Raw genomic sequence first — 21,509 nt, 5'->3', positions numbered from 1 at the left:
AATAAAATGAAATAATTGAGGTAAAATTAAAATATCAGCTAAATAAATCTAAATTTAAAAAATGGAATCAAATAATCTAGAGACTAAAGACATTAGGCATTAGACAATCAATGTGATTCAGTCATGAGACAAACTACAAAATTTCTGTATAAATTTGGAAAAAACTTAAAGGTTCAAGACCTGTCTGATTTTAAATGCAAGGTCTCCAAAAAATATTCCTTATCGGGAATTATAAACAGAACAATATTTGCTACTACTGATCAATCCAGTACTACAGATACAGGCCAACGTAATAATAAAAAAGGAACTAAGATGTATATGAACTAGGAAGCAAAGGCAAAAAGCTATTATTTCAGATCACAGAATTTCTATGTACAATTTCACACCTGAACAAACCAAATGATGGAAATTAACAACTTAGAAAGTCTGCTCAATAGAATGCCAGTTTGGTGAAAATCAGTATTCTTATTAACAGCAATAATCCCGGGGCTGGTGCCATGGCATATTCTAAGCCTCTATCTGCCAAAACCCAGCATCTGATATGGGCATGATCCCTATCCTGGCTGCTTGTTCTGATCCAGTTCCTACTGGATGGGAAAGTAGTGGAGGATGGCTCATGTTGGGCCCCTGTACCAATGCAGGACACCCAGAAGCAGCACTGGTTCCTGGCTTCAGACAGGTGCAGTTCTGGTTGTTGTAGCCATTTGGGGAGCAAACCAGCAGATAGAAAATCTCTGTCTCTCCTTTTCTCTGCAACACAGCCTTTCAAATACAAATGAATATTTTTTCTTATAAAGACAGTAATAATCAAGAAGAAAAATTGAGGAAAGTTAATCCTCTTTAATAAGAGCAACAAAATCGAAAGGACATCTAGAAACTCCCTTATGGAACAAGGACATCGTGGAGATAAAACTTAAGCTCTGTAAGAATACAAAAAAGAAAATTCAAACAGCACAATCATGTTCACAGATGGCAATTCCCTCCACATCAATTGTAAACTTTAATGTAATTCCAATGCAAATTTTAGCGATAATTTTGGGGAACCTGTACTCTAAAGCTCATACAGCAGTAGAATCAGATACAGCAATAACAACACAGTCTGAAGACTGACCAAATACACTAACAAAAAGAAAATACTTAGCTCAACCAGATATAAATGTGAAACTGGTGCACGACAGACACTCCGACCAAACAGCAGCAGAAAGGAAGTGGAATTTGGATGTTATTTAAAGCAAACAAGGCATCATGCTCTTGACCCATTTCTTCCTCCAGTCACGATACTGTTTCTTGGTTCCTATTCCACAGCCAAACTCCAAATAGTTATCAAAGCTGTGTTTAATTCAGCTCTTCTGAGCTTCTCTTGAGCCTACTTCTATTTTTTTAAAAAAGATTTACTTATTTATTTTATTGGGAAGTGAGATTTATACAGAGAAGCAGAGACAGAGAGAGAGAGATCTTCCATCTGCTGCTTCACTCTCCAAGTGGCCACAGGAGCCAGAACTTAGCCAATCCAAAGCCAGAAGCCAGGAGCCTCCTCTGGGTCACCCACGTGGGTGCAGGGTCCCAAAGCTTTGGACCGTCCTCCATTGCTTTCCCAGGCCACAAGCAGGGAGCTGGATGGGAAGTGCGGCAGCCGGGATTAGATCTGGCGCTCATATGGGATCCTGGTGCATGCAAGGCAAGGATTTTAGCCACAAAGCTATTGCGCTAGTAGGCCCGTGTCTACTTCTATCAGGTTGTTTGCTCCTTGACGGGCTCAATAACTCACAGAAAGACCTACCTTACGAAACCCAACCCCTTGTCTGACTTAGAAGGCAGCCACATGGCACAAGCTGACCTTCTATGTAGACTTTCTTAGTGAACTCCAGGATCACAGACTCTTTGGTCAGTTTCTCCCTTATGGGTCATTTCTTCTCCTGAGCTGATCTTGATGTTTTCACACTGAAATGCTATAATCAGCAAAAGACTCAAAAAAATTATTTCTAGCTCAAAGCTTTCACTACATAGTCATTTTCCTGATATCTGACATATTGATACCTTACAAACATTTCAAGCTTAACATACACAACACCTAACTTTTCTAATGTGCGTGGCCTCTACAGGTGCACCCTCCCTCTTACTAGCATCCCTCTTACTATATCTAGTCCCTCAAAAGAGCTGGGCATATTAATATTTCACAAACTAACGTGCCTGGAACCAACCTCTATCATAAATCATGCAGAACTTGTCTATCAGACAGACACACCCAGAGCTTCAATTGTCGCCGGCTGTACTTCACTGTAACAGCTGTGATGTGCTCATTGACCGACTCCCCCTTTAGCCAGGTCTCTAGCTTCTGCATTTGGAAAGAGAGCTAGGACTTTCACAACTGAGAAGGCTTGTCTCACCTTAGGAAAGGCAAAAGGAAATACCTTGGGCCATATGAGAAAATCAGCTTGAAGATATCACCAACCTAACTCTTTTCTTCAACTCTAGAGGATGCTCAGAGAACTACCTCTCGGCATTCTTTTTTTTTTTTTTTTTTTTTAAGCAACACTCAGAAGGATCACTTCAGTTTTCCTTATTTCCTTTCCTTGTCATAATTTAAAATAAAATTCACTTAAGGCAATGATAATTTGCTACCATCTATTTAGTAATACATAACTACATCTTTTCTTCTGCATAAGTGTGAGGAGATGCTCAAAGTTTAACCTGGTAGGGTCCAGTGCGGTGGCCTAGTGGCTAAAGTCCTCGCCTTGAATGTGCTGGGATCCCATATGGGCGCCGGTTCTAATCCCGGCAGCTCCACCTCCCATCCCACTCCGTATTAGCCTGGGAAAGCAATGGAGGACGGCCCAAAGCCTTGGGACCCTGCATCCACCTGGGAGACCTGGAGGAAGTTCCTGGCTTCTGGTTTTGGACTGATGCAGCACCAGCCATTGTGGTCACTTGCAAAGTGAATCATCAGACGAAAGATCTTCCTCTCTTCCTCTCTGTATATCTGACTTTGCAATTAAAAAAAAAAATAAAAGTTTAACCTGGTTAATGTTGGCAATAAGATGCTGGGTTGCTGTAATCTTTGTATCTCCTATACTGCAATATGTTATGAAGAATTTGATTAATTTCTAGAATGATTCTTTAGAGGAAACAAAATGGCTGCTCTAGTTTTATATAAATAAATTAATGTGTGTGAAGTTTTTGGCTTCTTGGTTGCAAATTCAGTCAAAGTAAGCCAAGTCTATCTAAAGTTCCCATTAGTTGTCTGAGGGTGCTACAGATAAAACTTACATTGAGTAAAAGTTCCCGCTGATTTGACATACATAAAAACTTACCCTTGTAGAGCTTTATGAATTTTTTGGCACTTTTCCTTCAAAACTGCAAAAATACCTGGATGAAAAAAAAACATTTGACAGTGTATTTGGAACATCTGATAGCACTAATTTAAAAATATTGTTAAAGGTTCAGTTCAAATTCGTCAACATGAAATGCTGCCAATCCTTCCACAGCCTGACAGGGCAGCAGCTTCGTCCCCTCCAAGAGACATGCTCTCTGGCACCAGCTGAGCTCTGCTCTGGCTGCCACCTCACTGTCAGCGGCAGCTGGGATATGCCTTCTGAGCATGAAAGTGGCTTATATTCTTACTGTGATTCCACAGATAAAATGGCTAAAAATCGAACGGTACGAATCTATTATTCCTGGTCCTAAACAATTTGGTTAATAAAAGAAGAAAAAAAAAACACACTGAAAGAATTATTTGATCTTTTCTTGATATTTTCCTTTTACTCAAGGACAATTAAAAAATCTAAAATAATGGAGCAGGGGACAACTGCAGCAAGCAGGAACGCTAGGCCACACCGAGTGTGCAAGCATTCCCACCTGCTGCTTCTCTGAATGCTGGGTAAAGCCTGCCCCTCCCTGTGTTACGTCCTGTACTACGCTGGCAGTGCTGCAGCAGCCAAACACCATCTGTGTGACACTTTTAGCTGACCTTTTTCTTGAGCACTAAGCAAGTTATTTGCGAGTAGCGCTGTTTTGCCTTTAGTACTAAACGATGATTAGTTAGATGGGTAACAAGGCAGCACACTTCAGCTAACTTCTTAAACAACTGGCTTGTTGACAGATCCAGAGTCAGCCAGGAGCTCCTCCTCTGACGGGCCAGCTGTGCTTGGCCTGAGCTCTGACCCACGTCCCTGCGGCACAGACAGCTTCCTCACTCTCACTCTGTCTATGAATGCCAGACAACAGAGTTCAGAGTCAGAGTTTTGTGTGGCACTTTTCTCTAGGTCATTCCTCCAAAAGCAAACCTGGAGCACGGTCCATGTCCCTGGCAATTTCTCTGACTTTCTGGGCTTGTGAGGGTTTTACCTGGGTTCTCTTCCATGATGTTGAGGGCTTCGATGGCGGCAGCAGCCAGCAGGGGAGGTAATGAAGCAGAGAAGCAGTACCCCTGGCCAGAGAGTCGCTGAGAACCGAAAAACAAATCAGAAACATACACACATATTGGCAAATATTCTAAAATGATGGATTTCCTCTACACTAACTACTTAAACAGTATGTGCATGGGATGAGAAAGTAAAACCCAGCCACCAAACACACAGGAAAAAAACACAGGGTCAGCACTGTGGGTATAGTGGGTAAAGCCGCAGCCTGCAGCACCAGCATCCTATATGGGTACCAGCTCGTTTCCTGGCTGCCCTTCTTCTAATACAGCTCCTTATTACAGCTCCTGGAAAAGCAGTGGAAGATGGCTTAGGTACTTGGGCCTCAGGCACATGAGTGTCCCAGATGGAGCTCCTGGCTCCTGCCTTTGGCTGGCCCAGCCCTGGCCACGGTGGCCATTTGGGGATTGAACCAGTGGATGCTAGGTGTCTCTCCCTGCCTCTCCTTCTCTGTAAATACCTTCAAATAAAACAAATAAACCTTAAAAAAAAAAAAAAGAAAGAAAAAAAGACAAAAAACACTGTTAAAGAAGTATTCCCTAAATGTTTCTATTATAGACAAAAACAGTGTGATAAATTCAGAGCAGAATATTTTGAAGTTTCACCTGGTGCAGTTTTGTTTTTGTTTTAAAGGGCCTAACTGGCGGCTGAGGCTGTGGAGCCATACGATAAGCTTCTGCTTGTGATGCATGCATCACCTTTCAGAGCACCAGTTTGGGTCCCAGCTGCTCGGTTTCTGAACCAGATCCTTGCTAATGAGCTTGGAAGAACAGCAAACGACGGCCCAACTACTTGGACCCCGCCTCCCATGTGGGAAAGCCAGCTGGAGTTTCAGGTTCCCAGCTTTGGCCTGGCCCAGCTCTATCCATCGTAGTCATTTGGAGTGAATTATGAGACGGGAGAGCTCTCTTTCTTTCCCTTTCTCATGTGTCACTTTGCCTTTCAAATAAATAATAAATGTTACCAAAGGGAAAAAGAGCCCACCTGGTGGTCAATCACGAAGGACCTGCCACAGCAGAACCCTCCCACAGAAGCCAATGCGTTCTCCATATTGGCGCTGATCAGGTCAATATCATCAATCTGCCAGGAAAGCAAAGACAGTGAGTTACTCCACAATTAAAACGGGCAACAATGGCAATGTCAAACTTAGAGGAAATCTTCAACATTTACCATGTCTGTCGACATTTGGATTGAACGAGATAGCCCAGGTGAGGACACAGGACGTATCACAGAAGTCTATGGGGTAACAGGGCTGCAGCTTCATGCCATCTCTGAGAATGTGGCACCCTGCATACTTTATGCCATTTCATCATGCACTGACACTGTACTCACAGTGTAAAAGGTAATAAAAGATGACACCAAAAGCTGTTTGGTATTAAAATGTCGGAGTTCCACCAAAAAATTATTTCCTTCCTAAAATAACAGCATGCTTTCATGCTTAAAAGCACCTGAGATAAATAGAAATAAATTTATCTAAGTTGTAAGTACTGACTCCTGTATTCAATTTGCGTTTTGTTGTTTGAAAAATCCCATCATCTTTGCAGCACAATTTCCAACCAAACTGGAACAAACAGACCAGTCCAAGTGTTCCACTGCAATGCCTCTGTTAGGAAACAGGCTCTTGCCCCTAATTCCAGCTTCCCGCTGATGGGGTCAGTTCCTGGGTTCCTTACACTCACACAGGAGAGCTGGCCTTAGTTTCCACTCAGCTTCAGCCCCAGATGGTGGTCCCTGTGGTGACTGGGGGAGGGAGCATCCTTTGTCTGCATCTCTCAAATAAACAGAAACATCTTAAACCCTCAGAATCACCAAGGCGGGTAATAATCAGATATCTGAAAACAGATCTATCATCTGACTCAGCCACCGACTCCTGGGAATTTATCCTAATGAAATGAAATCAGTATTACCAGAGTTACCTGTAATCCCATGTTTATAGCAGTGCAATTCACAACGGCTAGGAAATGGAATCAACCCAGACGCCCAACAGGTGAGTGTAGAAAGAAAATGGGGTACATATACATTGTAGAATACTACTCAGCCACAAAAAATAACAAAGTCTTGCCTTTTGCAACTAAATGGATGTAACAGGAAAATAACATGCTTTGTTAAATTAGCCAGCTTTTATAAAAGGTAAAAATCATGTTTTCCCTAATGTCTAGTGATGACTAGTACGCTGAGTACAAACAATGTCACCTGTAGGTGTAAGAGTGACACCGTAAGAACTGACCATTGTGTGGAGCTTGTTTATACTTCTGAGGAACAGTTTTTTTTTTCTAATTTTAGTTTGCTTATTTTTCTTTTGTTCTTAGTTATTACTATTACTTTCTACTAGCCGTTTGTTGATATCATTAATGAAGTGCTAAGCATGTGCAAAAAATACATACATAAAAAAGATTATACTCACAAAAGACATAATAAAGACAATCAGTTAGTAAGTCCTTAATACCAAATATTCAGTATTCACACACCCTTGATTACCTCACAATGTTTAATAGCATCTGTTTGAATCAGCATCCAGGTAAGGCCCAAATATTCTGTGCTCTAAAGCTCTCATGTTATATTTCGGTGATAACTACCGAAAACATTTAGAAAACTAAGAAGCGTGAAGTCAGTATCTTTCCCATTTGCATTTTCATAATGGCTCTTTTGTACTGCTAAATCTGCTTGAATCATGTTTTCACTTACACTGCATCTCCGTGTATGGAGCTGCTCATACGGGCAGTGTGGGTCTGTCCTGGGGCAGTGTGCTCCCAACTGCCTTCATGTGATTCTCACTGTACTCTCTCTTCTCTAAGACGACGGGAGTAGTGGGCCACAGACAACTTAAGGCAACCTTTCACTGTACAGCTTCAATTTGTAAGCAGCTTTCAGAGCTTTTCTGGTTATGGTTTGGAGAATAAGTTCCCGTAGCTCTTCCTGCAGTGGTTAATAAAGACAGTTGTGAGGTTCTGAAAGTGCAAGCACCTAAGTGCTTTGGGCAGCCTGGGCCAGTTCCTTCAGCTACAGGAAACGGCACACGATTGCCGCTGCTGTTGGCGGTCTCCAGGGCCTGGCTGAGTCCATGTCAGTGGTGTTTCCAGCGTACTCTCTACACAAAAAAGTGACCTAACTGCATCTACCTTCTGCCCAGTGAATCACACGCAATTTTAAATGCCAGAAACTCCTTCACTGCCATCTTAAAGGTGCTTAAAAGGAACATTAAGGGGACTCTGGATGATCTAATAAATATGTGGAAGGCAAGGTTTGTCTCTAGACATTAAATCCAGGGTCAAGTGCCCCCACGTGAACTGACTCCTTTGATTTTACAGGTACACAGGGACAGTGGCTTCTGGTATGAATGCGATGGCAGCTGAGTGTGTGCCTAGCACACTGAACTTCCTACATCCTAGATGAGGGAAATGAACTTACATTGATTCCAAAGTGCTCAGTGACTCCTCGGCCATGCTCCCCAAGGACTCCAAATGAAAGGCTTTCCTCCAGAAAGATTCTTGCTTTGTATTTGTATTTCAATTTGACCTAGGTGTTAAATAAAACACAACTTTATCACGCTGATGATTGGCAGCACACAGAATGCTAATTTTATTTTATTAAAAGTAAAATAAACATACACAGTTAAATTTCACTGCAGATTCCATATAGGCGAATTCACCTATATGCTAAAATTTCTTTTCTCCAAGACCAAAACTTGGAGCACCTTTCAGTCATTTATAGATGCAGTTATTGAGAAATTAGAGATACCGTAGTCTTACCCACTCTCCCCTAATCCTTGACCCTTCCCCCCACATAATCAAAATAGGAAAAAAAAAAAGAGAGATTTGATGTATACTGCCTCAGGAGTGACTGAGTACCAGTTCTAAACAAGTATCTACCTATGCTGTGACAGTTCTTCTATTTTGAGGCTTTTTTGGGGAGTGATTTTACTGTTTAAAATGATCCCCAGTTGAAGTGCTGTCTAGTGTCCCTAAGCACAAGAAGGTCATGACGTGTATTAGGGAGAAAACACACATATTTGGGAAGCTTCCTTCAAGCACAAGATATAAGGCCATAGGCCAAGAGTCCAGTGTGAGTGAGCCAACTGTATGTATGAAATAAAGTGCCTTTAAACAGCAACACATTACAAACAAGCTAATGTAGTAAGCAGCTGATCAAACTGATGGAAAGGCTCATAGAAACCTAACCACAGATTTGGAATCCTGGGTTATTTCCCACTTCAGTTTGTGATAACTTCATGGAAAATGATCACCAAGAATAATGGAAACTGACTACAGAGGCTCTAAAATGACTTGACTTTATTCAATAAGCGATAGCACAATTCCCATTTTTAAAAAGGAAAAATTTAAACATTTAAGTGTACAGATATGTGATCTGTTAGAAATTGGTCTGCCTATATCTAAACACTCATGGGGAAAGGTGGATTCTATCACCTCAGTGGCTGTACTTTAATCTTCATTCATTGAATTTTTAAAATTCAGGATGTTTTCACTATTATGTATTAGTCTGTTTTTTCCCGTTTTTGAGTTTATAAAAAATTCCTTTCTCATCTAGGGATTTAAGTGTATATGTATCATTTTCTAATTACTTCACATCTTAAAAAAAAAAACACACACACAATCCATAATTAGAAAATGGATATACAGTATATGCCTACAGGTATATTTTTCCACATGTGTAACTGATTTATCCATGAATGGTACAGAATCAGTTTTATCACTGAATTAAAATATAGCAATTACCAACTATTAAATTTACATATATGTGACAGAACAAGTGGTAGGGCTCTCAAGGTTTTCTCTGATTTGTGCATCTTTTTCTGGTGCCAGAATCCTAATTTTAATTGCTACAGGCTTAATGACAAAGAGCTTCCATTAAAACTACAGAAACAGTGCACAAAGCATGTAATGATTTGCCATATCACAAATCTCTGACAGTGTCTTCAACCATTAAAATATTACTGACTACTCTTGCCAATTAGTGTCAGATTGCTGGGGGCCAGGGAGTGGTTTCTGCTGTGCGTTTGGTTGAATTTTTACCAAAACCAAACTGATTTCAGAAGAATTACACCTTCTCAACACCGATTCTTTTCCACCTGTTAATATCAATGAGACATTATCAGCTTCCAAAATTCATATTGTAGAAAATATTGAGCAACAGTACCGACGTAGTAACAGAAAGATCATTGAAACAAAATGGGGATCCCAGAGTCAATTAACCACCTCTCATGATAAAAAACAATAATCAGGAACAGGAAGGAAGTTCCTCAACTTGGCAAAGGCGTTCCTGAAAAGCCCAGAGGGAGCATCATATCAAACGGTGAAGCACTGAGCTTGTACCCCAAAATCAGACACAAGACAACAATGTCCCCCAGGTTAGCTAACAGCACAAAGTGCTAGCCAGATGAGAAAAAGAAAAAAAGGCATTTGAAATGGAAAGAAGTAAAGCCACATTAGAAGATATCTTCTATATACAAAACAAAAAACCCCGCTACATGCACTAATAGAATCAGTTACACAAGATCAACACAAGAAATCTATCACGTTCTGTAAACTAGGTAGTGAACAATCAAAAAGGAAATGAAGAAAATAATTTCAACACAAAATCTTTGAAAAAAAAAAATCAGACACTGATAAATTTAATCAAAGATATGCAGATGAAGCTCCTGGCTCTTGGCTTTAGACGGTCCAGAACTAGCCATTCTGGCCATCTAGGTAGTTAATCTATCTGACTTTCAAAAGGAAAGAAAAAAAAAATCTGAAATTCTGCATGGGAGACCTGGAAGAAGCTCCTGGTTCCTGGCTTTGGATAGGCTCAGCTCTGGCCATTGCGGCTACTTGGAGAGTGAACCAGTGGATGGAAGATCTTCCTCCCTGACTCTCCTTCTCTTTGTATATCTGTCTTTCCGGTAAGCATAAGCAAATCTTTAAAAAAAAAAATCTCAGCAAGATTAAATGTCATATCTCTCCTTCACTGTGTGTATTTGTGTTTGTGTCTACTTCTCAAATAATAAAAAGCTTATTTAAAAAAAGCACTAAGTAGAAGACAGACATAACAAGGTTGAACAATGCATGACAGTATTCACAGCAAATATTCAGATTATGTAAATCTGAGAGACAGACATTAGACTGGGGATTATCAGCAGCCAGCTGACAGGGTAAGGCACTGGGAGAATGGAAAATGACTTTTCAACAGGTAAGAAGTCTCTGTTTATTAAGAACTAGAGTTCAACTATATATATAAAGGTAAATTTTACATTAAATGTCTCCGATCATACTCTTAAAAATGGTCAATTTTACCTCCACAAAGAAAATTTCAATGATCATGGTTTCTAAAACTTATTAACTGCTTTCACTGTTAAAAAATGATTTCTACAAAATAAAGTATGAGTTTATTTATATGAAATTTTCCAAAAGGCATGACTAATGTATAATCTTTATTTGGGTACCATGCAAAGAGAATGAGGGGGCCTGCCGTGATAACCTAGCGGCTCTGCTTCCCATCCAGCTCCCTGCCTGTGGTGTGGGAAAATAGTCGAAGATGGCCCAAAGCCTTGGGACCCTGCACCTAATGTGGGAGACCTGAAAAAGCTCCTGGCTCCTGGCTTTGGATAGGATTAACTCCAGCTGTTGTGGCCACTTGGGGAGTGAATCAGCGGATGGAAGATCTTCCTCTCTGTCTTGCCTCTTCTTGTATATCTGCCTTTCTAATAAAAATAAATAAGTCTTTAAAAAGGAGCGTGAGGGGACTTTATAGAATGATGGAAGTATTCTGTGTCTTGACTATGGGAAGCAGTGACTGGTAGTACACATCTGTTGAACCTCATGGCATCGTACATCTGGTGCATTTTACATGTTAATTTACCACAATAAAGTTGATTTTTAAAAGCGAATTAAGTCTTAATTGCTCTTTAAAGGCATTTAATATTTTCCTTGTTAATGCATAAGATGCTTACAATAGATATTGTATAAAGCAGTGCAAATGTTATACATTAAAAGTAAGAATTTTCAACATAAACAAAAGGTACTTCTGCCAAATAGTCCAGACGCTGAAAAAGAAACGCAGTTCCTTACCAATTCTGGAAGAGGACAAATAGTCCCAGTGTTCATGTATAAACCTTCCACTACAATGAAACGTCGGGTTACACGAGCCTTGCGAGGATTCTTTAAAAGAAAAATAAAACAGATGTCTTAAATTTCAGTAGCTTCCAATATCAAATCTATTACACATTCGTCAATATTTTTACCATATTTATTGATTAAAAGATTATTTACATGAATTCAAAAGCCAATGTTTGACTGCCTTTGAGATAAACAAGTGACATGGTTTTCATTGTCACTATTCCAAGGCAAGTTCGAAAAACCTGCCTTTTATGACATACATTTTCCCTGAAATTTTTTGAATACCCTTTCAGGTACCTCCTCTTTTTCTCTTCTCTGTCTCTCTCACATGCACAAACTGCTGAGGAATTTCGAGAACACTAAAACACAAATAAACCTTCCAACTCTAGAATGACTGGGAAGGGAGCTAAGGGAACTCTCTGAGAATATGAAAATGTTCTTGAGACCAAGGTAATATTTTAGGTAAAACTGTGTAGCTAGTATTTATGCATTTAGATGCCTATATATTTATCTAAAAGATAAACAAGTATAATAAAGATCAGCATCATCACTGTCAGAATGGAGATGAGGCGGGAGGGGCAAGGGAGGAGGAGGCAAAAGACCTTCGTTAGATCATGGTTTCCTTGCATGTGCTGCCAATTTTCTATAACCAACAGTCACAATGCAGAAAAAAAAAAAAGACAAAAACAAAACAAAATAAAATCACCCCACTGTCCTCACCTTCTAAAACCATGAGACTCTTCCATTCCTACTGACGCATCACTGGGGCAAATATTACGGACACTCTGACCCTGTCCAGAGATGATCTAAGCAATATTTTAACTTGCTTTCAAGTAGAGATATGTTCAAGAAGAAAACATTCAGGAATTTCCAAACTTGCTATTTAGATGAACATGAGATTTAAAAAGAGCACTTCTAAAATCCAAAATGTAAAGCTTACTGTTGACAGGAGAATATATTACAAATTTTAAAAAAGGTAAAAACAGTAGAATATAGGTCAATTCCAAGATGATTTTACTTTTTGTTATTTATACATACACACACACAGCCCCAGTCCCAGGAATTACAAATCTCAATAAAAGACCCACAAAACTGGAATATAGTCTCCAAAGTTGTACTATACTAAGTTGGTAAAATAAACTACAACATATTGGTTCCCTGTCCTAATTTCCAAAGCTGTGTTCTTCAATCTGTGAGGCAGGATTCATTACTGAATCAGAGTAAGGAACATATTTTTATAATTTATAGAAAAAGATTTACCAGTGGAATGGTCTCAAATTTAAGATATTTTTCCCTGCATATTTTTAAAAGTTGCATAAATAAAAACTACTGGCCTACCACAGACCTAGCATAAAATGATGAATCCATGCATATTCATCATAGTTGTATATTCATGAAGTCCCATACTTAAGCTGTTATCTAAACAAAGACAACAAGATCCTAAATGAATAATGCAAATATTTGGGGAAATGGAAAACTAACGCGATGAGCACCTTTGTGGGTTATTTACATTGGCACAGCCTGTTGGTAGTAGTATCTGAGACAAAGCATAGGTGACCAGGCTCCCAGACCCTAGGACAGTTCATGCCAGTGTCCTTCAGCTGAGCCACAGAACACCACTATCTTTTCCATTAATAAATTCCAATTCCAATGGCAGTGCTTTGGCCACATCTCCCTCTGTAGCACTCTCTAATCAGAGTATCACGGAGCTGCTTCCAAGCTGCCGCAGCCACCACCTCTACCACCAGCAGCAGCAGGGGCCATGTGGGCTCCCAAGAGGAAGAACTGAAAACTAGGCTGTGGGTCAGGAGCTCTTGTAGGAGACTGGCAGGGGTTTTTCACAGGCAGCAGCTGTGCAGAGCTCCAAGAGGAAGGTGCGAGGGGAGGAAAGAGTATTCCTTTGTTCATAAATTAAGGTTAAAATGTGCTGCCACGATTTATACTGAAATAAAGAAGTCTACTTTAGATGAATAGGTGCATCTCATTAAATCCTAATGAGCTCTGGAGTTATGCAGATGTGAGACCATACATCCCCTTGCCTACCCAGTGTCCCAATGCATACTGTTGTTTCTCTCCCTACCCCTGCCCTTCTGTCTTAGAAAGCTGCCTGGATTACTCCCCTGCAAATTTGCTATATGTAATTAGGGCAATGACAAGGCAATTACAATCAGACTTGGTTCTCCAACACGAAGCACATTTAATAAGCAAGAACGTTCTTACTTAATATCCAAATGTGATCTGCAGGCAAGTTTTCAATGACAAATTACCATTTCATATATAATTTAGCTGGTTAGAAAGTATAAAAGAACTGTATAATTTTCTTCAAAAGACTCATACCTTTTGATCTTCAATCTCTTGTTCTTTCAGTAGTCGCTCCAGGTCAGCCATATCATTATGCTGAAATACCTTGATGTCACTACGTGATGCCTGTAATCCCTTCTGAATAGCAAAGCAGGCGGCTCTATCTCTGCAAGAGAGACCCACCAAACCAGGGTTTAAAGACCTTGTCAACATCCTCAGAAAAGGGCCTGCTTTTGTTCACATCTCCAACTGTTAATGTGAACACACTAAGTAATTAAACACACTTGAACATTTGGGTGTCCTGTTAGCACTTCACTTTACAAGTTCTTTCCAGAAAACTGCAACATTTAACCTATTCTAAGCTCACATTTTTGCCTCTCTGAAACAACCATGCCTCTTGGCTCAGCAGTTCTATTAATTACCTCACACACTTTCCTCTAAGAAATACATACGATCCTGGTGCATGTTTAGCATCAGCGGCATCTCTGATTTTACTGACATGTTACTCCGCCATTACTACACTATGAGAAGCAACTGGCAGCCTCACCAGGCAGAAATCGTGGGGTAATAACCACTTTTCTGTTGCCAAAACCACAGAAAAACATCATTGTCAGCCAAGGCTGAATGGGAAACTAGGACTTCAACCCTTGAAAAGCTACCCAACTTCCCTGACAGAGTGGGCCGGGTGGACTCTGAGTGTGGTATCATGAAGTTCACTGACAGACTGAGCTTCCTCTCTAACTAGTTTCAGTGGGGCTTCCTACTTGCTCCCACCTGAGTAGTACAGAGGAGGCTTAGCAGCAACCGGAAACAAGAAACTCTCATCTTGGGTACTAAGGGAGGAAGCCAAACAGAGACCTTGGATTAACCCCCTCTGCCCCAGTGCTGGCAATCATAACATAACCATTTCCTGACTTTTTCCCTGTTTCACAATGTCAGGAAAAGCCAATCAACAGATGATTTAAATAAGGGATAACATAATATGAAAATATCCAAGATACAATCAACTATCACATCAAGAATCAAAAGATATCAAATAGCATGAAAGAATATGATAAATGCCAATAAATGAGACTGCAGTTTCACCAAAGCAAAAGAATATCTGGGGAAGAATTCTATGATATCAGAACTGGAAAAACAAGAAAAAGTCAGCAGCAACATGGAGGGGACAGAGACAAGGATCAGTGAACTGAAACAGAACAAGGAGAATCGCTCACTTGTGTACGACAGACAGAAGACAGACTCAGCAACGAGTAGAGCCAGTAGAAATACAAGAGATTTGGATTACTGCAGCTCAGAGAAAAAGGAAAACAAGAGTGAGGCTAAAAAAGAATGCTCAAGTAACAACAACAAAAAGGGAGGATAAGCCCAACAAAGATGCTGAGTGAAATCTAAACAGGAAAACTCAAGCCAACAGAGGCCAAAATATGGAAATGCTTGAAGAGTCAGAAAACAAACCAAAAACCAAAAAAAAAAAAAAAAAAAAAAAACAAACCAGACTTGCTAAAGGGTATAGATTTCTTGATACTTTCTACAATAACAATGTAAACAGACTAATTTAAAAGGGTACAGAAAGTAAGATGGCAGACTGTAACACCTGACTGATGCCTGTACTGGAACACTGTACAGGTAAAGTATTGCCACTATTCAACAAGGAAGAAATAAGGGTGCACACACAGTGCCTGTGCCTAATGGGAGTTTTCAAAATCCAATTCCAAACACTGTATTTACCTTTAGCACTTATTTTTGCATTCAAACCAATCCTATCCATGAAAAACTGAGTTTCTAATGACTCAATGGAAACTAAAGTTTTAAGAGACTTGGTATAATACATGGAAGTAAATTTAGCTTAGGGTTTCCAGCAAAAATAAAAAGGCAAACACATTATTTATTATTTGACAAAGGAAGCATACATCTTCATCTGTAACAAACCTTTTTCAAGACAAAAATGGTTTTAAAATGGGGTGCTTGCATAAAGTAATACTGAATGACATGCAAGTTCTAACCGTGCTTTAATAAACCCTAGAAACACTATTTAAACGAGTGAGTCTCAAGCCTGTGGCAGGTCAGTTAGCTCAGCAGAACACTGCAAGGATCTGTGGCCGTGAAAGTATGGCAGTGCGGGAGCCAGACTACTGTCAGCTGGAGCCCTCTCTGATGCTAGCTTTCAGTCACTCACTGACTCATTAGATCACGAAGTATTACTAGGTGCTACTAAATGGTAAGACTACGAGAGGCCACAGTTTTTTAGCAAGAAAATGGAAGCAAAAAGTGATTCAGATACAAAGCTATAACTGCTCTAAATGCCACTGAAGAGCAAAGTGAGACAGAAGCAAGTAAACAGAACAAGGTGTAAATGTGTGTGTAAGAGAGGTCCGAGACAGCATGATCAGACAGTGAGTGTCCATGTGTGCATTCTGACTCGTCCTGTTCTCAGGGGCTGAAGAAGGCTTTCCTGCGGAGCTGATGCATGTATAAGATGAGCAAGTATTAAGCAGGAAGAACAGTAGACTAGGCAGCAGGGTCAGCAAGTGCAGAGGCCCTAAGGAGAAATGGGAAACAAGCCTATCTTATCACCTGAGGGAAAATGGTGCAAAGGAAGTCTGCCAAGGTACTCACAAGATTATATTAAGGCCTTAGGTCTTTATTTTAGGAAAGATGGAAACTCCTAAATACCTTAAATGGAGTGTGACTTAATCCGATCTGTATTTTTTAAAAGATTACTGTGGCTATGGTGTTAAAAAGGAAAACAGAACTGAGACTAGTGTTGTGGTGTGGCAAGTTAAGCCACTGCCTTGAGTGCTGATATCCCACATGGGCACTGGTTCTAGTTCTGGCTGCTCCACTTACAATCCAGTTCTCTACTACAACCAGTGCTTAGCTCTCTGCACCCACATGGGAGACATGGATGAGGCTACTGGCTTCTGCCTGGCCTAGCCCAGGCAGTTGCAGCCATTTGGGGAGTGAATCAGCAGATATAAGACCTCTGTTTTTCACTCCCCTTACTCTTTCTTTCAGTAACTCTTTCAGATAAATACATCTTAAAAACAAGTAAATCTTTTAAAAAAGTAAATCTGAGACTTAAAATGATAGCCCTTAACAGCTATCTCAAAAGATAACAGGTTTGGGCTGGAGGGGCAGATACTGTGGCTGGTGCAGTCAGCTGCCTGCACTGGGCCAGCCCTTGCTCAGCGGCTTGCTGCCCCTTCCCTTCACCATTCCACCATTCCCTGCACCAGTGTGCAGATCTATGGGAAGCCAAGAACATTCCTAACTCATGACTCCAGTGTTCCTAATAAGCCTTGAAGCAAGGTCTGCAGAGGTCAAGGAGTGAGAGAGATGGGCGACAAGGAGCCAAAGGACTCTGACAAGCAATGGGGGTACTTTCACAAGGCCATGAACATGAACTTATGAGGGGCAGATGGTACATCTCAATTGGACATCAATAAGTAAACTGAATGGTAGATAAGTGACCACTGACATTGTTAAACACCCTTTGAGTAGAAGATTCACATCGCTTAGCTGGGGTAATCATGTGGAGTGGGCTGGGCTGCAACGTTCACCAGCTCATACAAGGCAAAAAGGAAGGCCAGACTACGCCAGGCAAAGGCCTAAAACCCATTGGCATGTATAAGAACTGGGACAGGGACTGGGTCAAGTGGAGGAACTTGGGAAACTCCCCTGGCGGATCATAACTTCTGCTGGTGAACACATGGTCCAGACCTGGGGTCGGACAAGCTGGGCAAAGTAGCTCCAATGGCTGGCCAATATGTGGGTTGTTAATAGAATGGGGTGGACCGAGAAGGACTGAGCAAACCTTAGCTCACAAGCAAAATTAGAAATCAGGATGGAACGCAGGTCATGCCAAGCTAAGCTCTTGCACCTACTGGTCTGCACGAGCCAGGGCCGCTAAGCCACAGCATGTAAGGCAGGGGCCAGGACAGGTGAGGGGCTGAGCCAAGATGAGTCAGAGCAACCACTGCCACGTGTGTGATCTGCGGCTGGGAAAAGAATCGGTTGGGGAGCTAAGGGGACACCCTAGCTGGGCTGAGGTTCCCACCAAGGAGCGTTGTGGGTTGGAATGGGGCCTGTGTTATGATCAGGATACGGTTGTAGTCTCCCTTGGCACAAGTGTGGACTGGGACTGGACGTACCAAGCCGGGCTAGACTCCAACACCATCTTGTGCTCTGGAGGACCAGGGTAGATATGGGACGGGCTAGGCCAGCTCTCAGCCCCTTCTGAGCCATGTGTGAGCCATATGTGGGTATGGACAAGCCATGGCTGGGCTGAAACATCCACAGCAAGGATCAGTTTGGGTTGAAGGCCAGTCAGGAAAGGCCACTGTTCCTATTAGGACAGGAGGTGAACTGAAGAGGGCTGGCTCATGGACCCACTGGTATGCACAAATTCTGGCACTGGGAGAGGTTCTGATGGAGGAACCTGGGTAACTCCTCTGGCAGGACACAGTCCAGGCAGGTAAGTGCAGGAAGCATGACAGGAAACAGCCCAGAAGAGGCCATGGAAAGTATTCCACAGGCATACAATTGGCATGGGTCAGGGGCAGACCAGGCTGAACCGCTTCACAACAGCTGCTGGTGAATCCGAGCACCAGAACAGAGTGTGGATCGAGCCAGGTTCAGTCATGTTAAAAACCAGTGCACATTACGGAATGCCAAGGTAAAGTGACCTGTACCGGATGTGGCCGCAGCACCCAACCAGCACGTGTGAGAACCAGGAGGGAGGGGGAAGAGCCGGCAGGGGCTATATGGGGGGGTCCCCTGTTGGACGACTACTCCCACTGGAGAGCATGAGCTGGGATGGGGGTAGACCAGACTAAGCAGGGCTACAACACCTGTGGGCCTCATGTGCACTAGATCAGGGAAAAGCCAGGCCAGGTTGGGCTGACTGTTCCTCCTAGTGCAAGCATAAAATAGAGTGGGTGAAAGTTGTTCGGGCTTTGCTGCAGCATCAGATGGCACAAGCTGGCACTGGGGGCTAATTCTGTCAAGTTAAACTGCAGAACCACCTGGAGAGTGCATAATCGGGAGTGGGAGTAGCCTAGAAGGGAAATAATGGGCTCCTCCCTCTTGGGTTACCACTTCCACTGGAGGGCACAAAAACCAGGACAGGGGCAGGAATGGCTAGACAGAAGGGCACCCAACAGCACATGTGTCCGGGCTGGATAGTCAGGCTGGTTAGGTTGAACTAGGCTTCAATGCCCATGGATATGTATGAGAGCTGAATGGGATGTGGGACAGACTGGACTAGTCTGCTGCATATACTGGCAAGCACAGGAACCAGGATAGGGCCTGGTGGGGATTATGGGGTGTCACTCCGACTAGGCTGCAGCTCCCACTGGTTTATGTGAGGGCCGAGTGTATGCTGGGCAGAATCAGGCTGGACTGCAACACCCATTGTTTTCAGTGGAAGACAGTGCTGGAAACACAACTCACACAGCAATTGCAACCACCAGCTGATTGGGGCGATGGACTGTGCCGGGTCTTGTACTTGCAAGTACACACAAGAACCTGGTCTGGGTTCACCTCAGACAAACTTTCTTTGGGGATCTCCCCAATCGTACTGCCAGACTCAGATCCCTAACCATGAAAAGACAGAGGACAGAACAAATCAATCAACTATCCTAGCCATATGTTGGCAGTGAAAAACAGGCCAAACAGACTCTAAGATGGACTATGTCAATCAGTGGATTCTGCAGTGATTTCTTCGTGCTTGGAATGGCAAGACCTGCAGCAATTCATAACTGCTGAACTATCAAAACCACTTGAGCAAGACCCTCAGAGCAAGTTCCACATCTGGGGAACTGGGTGGGAGACCTGGTGGGGCTTCTCCCTTTACCTCCTCCTTTACCCCAGATATAGAAAAAAAATGTGCATGGAAATGATAGTTTTACTCATTCTCCTGTGGCCCTTGAACTTTTGTGCCCTAATTAACTGTGTAGATTGTCAAAAATATAACAAAAAAATGGAAAAAAAAGAAAATAAATTAAAACGATTATGATCTTGATAGACAGCTTCTAATGAAGCACCTCTCTAATACAGTCGGTATTTCCAAAGTGTGAAGAATACTCACACAAACACAATATCTCCTCTCTTGGAGTAAGCGGGAATAGCACTGGCTATGGTGGCAAACCCATAGGAGTATATGATGGCCTCTTCTGTCTTCATAAATTTTGCCAAGCGGTCTTCCAAATCCAAATGAACATCTATTTCAACAAGAAAGTTAAACAGTTAAATCACCTTATATCTTTTGCCTCTACTAAAGAATAAAAAAAAAAAATAAGCAGTTTAACTATTAATTAAAGCCCAAAGTAAAACTGTTTTTAAGTAATAAATTATACACAATATCTATTAAAGTAATTTTAGGGCAAAACTATTTCTAAAATAGATGAACTAAGTCAGTTGCTCATCTTTTTGGAAAAAGGTGTTCCTGGGATAGTTTTAAGATCAACTGGCTCTACCCCTTTAAATTTCCCTCATTCAAGAACACTAAGGCTGTGCAATGGCTAATGTTAACTGACTAATGTATCCTTGCATTTAAGCAAAAAAAAAAAAAAAAAGTCCTGCATCAGGACGAGACACCTCTTAGAATTTCAACAATCTCTAGCGGTCTGTCAGAAATCAGTGTGACACCTGCCAGGACATACTTTCAGCTTAACTCCCTAAAAGTGTAGCAGGGAATTCAGATTTATGTAACAAAAGAAATGTGAGGTATTTGGAAAAGCCAGTAAGACATCCTGGGGTGCCAGGGCTCCATTTTTGTGTGCCTGAGTTGAAGCCCTGGCACCAGTTCCAATTCCAACTTTCTGGTAATGTGTACCCTGTGGAGCAGAAGATGATGGTCTGTGCCACTCTCGTGGGAGGCCTGACTTGAGTCGCAGACTCTGGCTTTGCCCTAGCCTCTACGTGGCCATGGTGAGGATCTGGAGAATGAAGGGGTAGATGGAAGATCTGTCATGTGAATCACTAAACATTTACAAGCAGTCCTTTAACAGCAGCAGCTTAAGAGGAGTACTAATGGGGGTTGGTGCAGTGGCATAGTAAGTCAAGCTGCTGACTGTGGCAGGCAGCAGAAACCAGCCCACACACCTACATGGGATATCCAGAGGAGCCTTTTGGTCCCTGGCTTCGGATCAGCTCAGCTCTGGCCATTGCAACCAGTTGGGGAGTGAACCAGTAGACAGATCTCAGTGTCTCTCCTCTAACTTTGCCTTTCAAATAAAATTAAAACAAAACAAAATAAAACACTTTTTTTTTAAAAGAAAAAAAAATGTGTCAATTAATAATGGGGATTACAGAATTGTTTTTATTTCCTCTTAAAATCAGGGTTCTTGATAGCTTTTCTCCTTCCAGGCTGAGCCAAGAGGTCACAACTAGAAGGAAGGGAAGAGTGGGGCTCAGAGAAAACAGGCCACTGACCGGCTCAGAATCTTAAAACTTCAAAATGGTCTTAAACTAGAGGTTACTGAGGTAAGAAACTGATCTTCAGCAATCCCTGGAGCTCAGCCAGGAGGACGTACGTGCAGGGCAATAGATCAGAGTTTTAGGAAGCGGCCTCTGCATGAGTACTCACGCTGCGACAGCAACCTGGTGGGGGCAGGGAGGAGAGGACCCGAGGCCACAGGGGCAGATTTCGGTTGGTAGAGGAGGGAACTACGGC

At 41.9% G+C, this 21,509-nt stretch overlaps 1 protein-coding gene across 1 annotated transcript in view; it reads right to left on the bottom strand.

The window, feature by feature from the left end:
* SPTLC1 (serine palmitoyltransferase long chain base subunit 1) overlaps positions 1-21,509 on the bottom strand; it is a 45,936-nt gene that overhangs the window by 8,548 nt on the left and 15,879 nt on the right. The window contains exons 6-12 of the mRNA XM_040963907.1: positions 19,923-20,055; positions 13,868-13,997; positions 11,483-11,572; positions 7,827-7,934; positions 5,403-5,498; positions 4,345-4,441; positions 3,312-3,366 (exon numbers count right to left, since the gene is read on the bottom strand). Coding sequence (XP_040819841.1) covers positions 3,312-3,366; positions 4,345-4,441; positions 5,403-5,498; positions 7,827-7,934; positions 11,483-11,572; positions 13,868-13,997; positions 19,923-20,055 — 709 coding nt within the window. The remainder of the gene's footprint in view (positions 1-3,311; positions 3,367-4,344; positions 4,442-5,402; positions 5,499-7,826; positions 7,935-11,482; positions 11,573-13,867; positions 13,998-19,922; positions 20,056-21,509) is intronic.

The sequence above is a fragment of the Ochotona curzoniae genome, unplaced genomic scaffold (assembly GCF_017591425.1).
Source record: "Ochotona curzoniae isolate NIBS_2020 unplaced genomic scaffold, NIBS_Ocur_1.0 scaffold_3208, whole genome shotgun sequence".
Classification (NCBI taxonomy): Eukaryota; Metazoa; Chordata; class Mammalia; order Lagomorpha; family Ochotonidae; genus Ochotona; species Ochotona curzoniae.
This window is presented reverse-complemented; position numbering and strand designations above follow the sequence as displayed.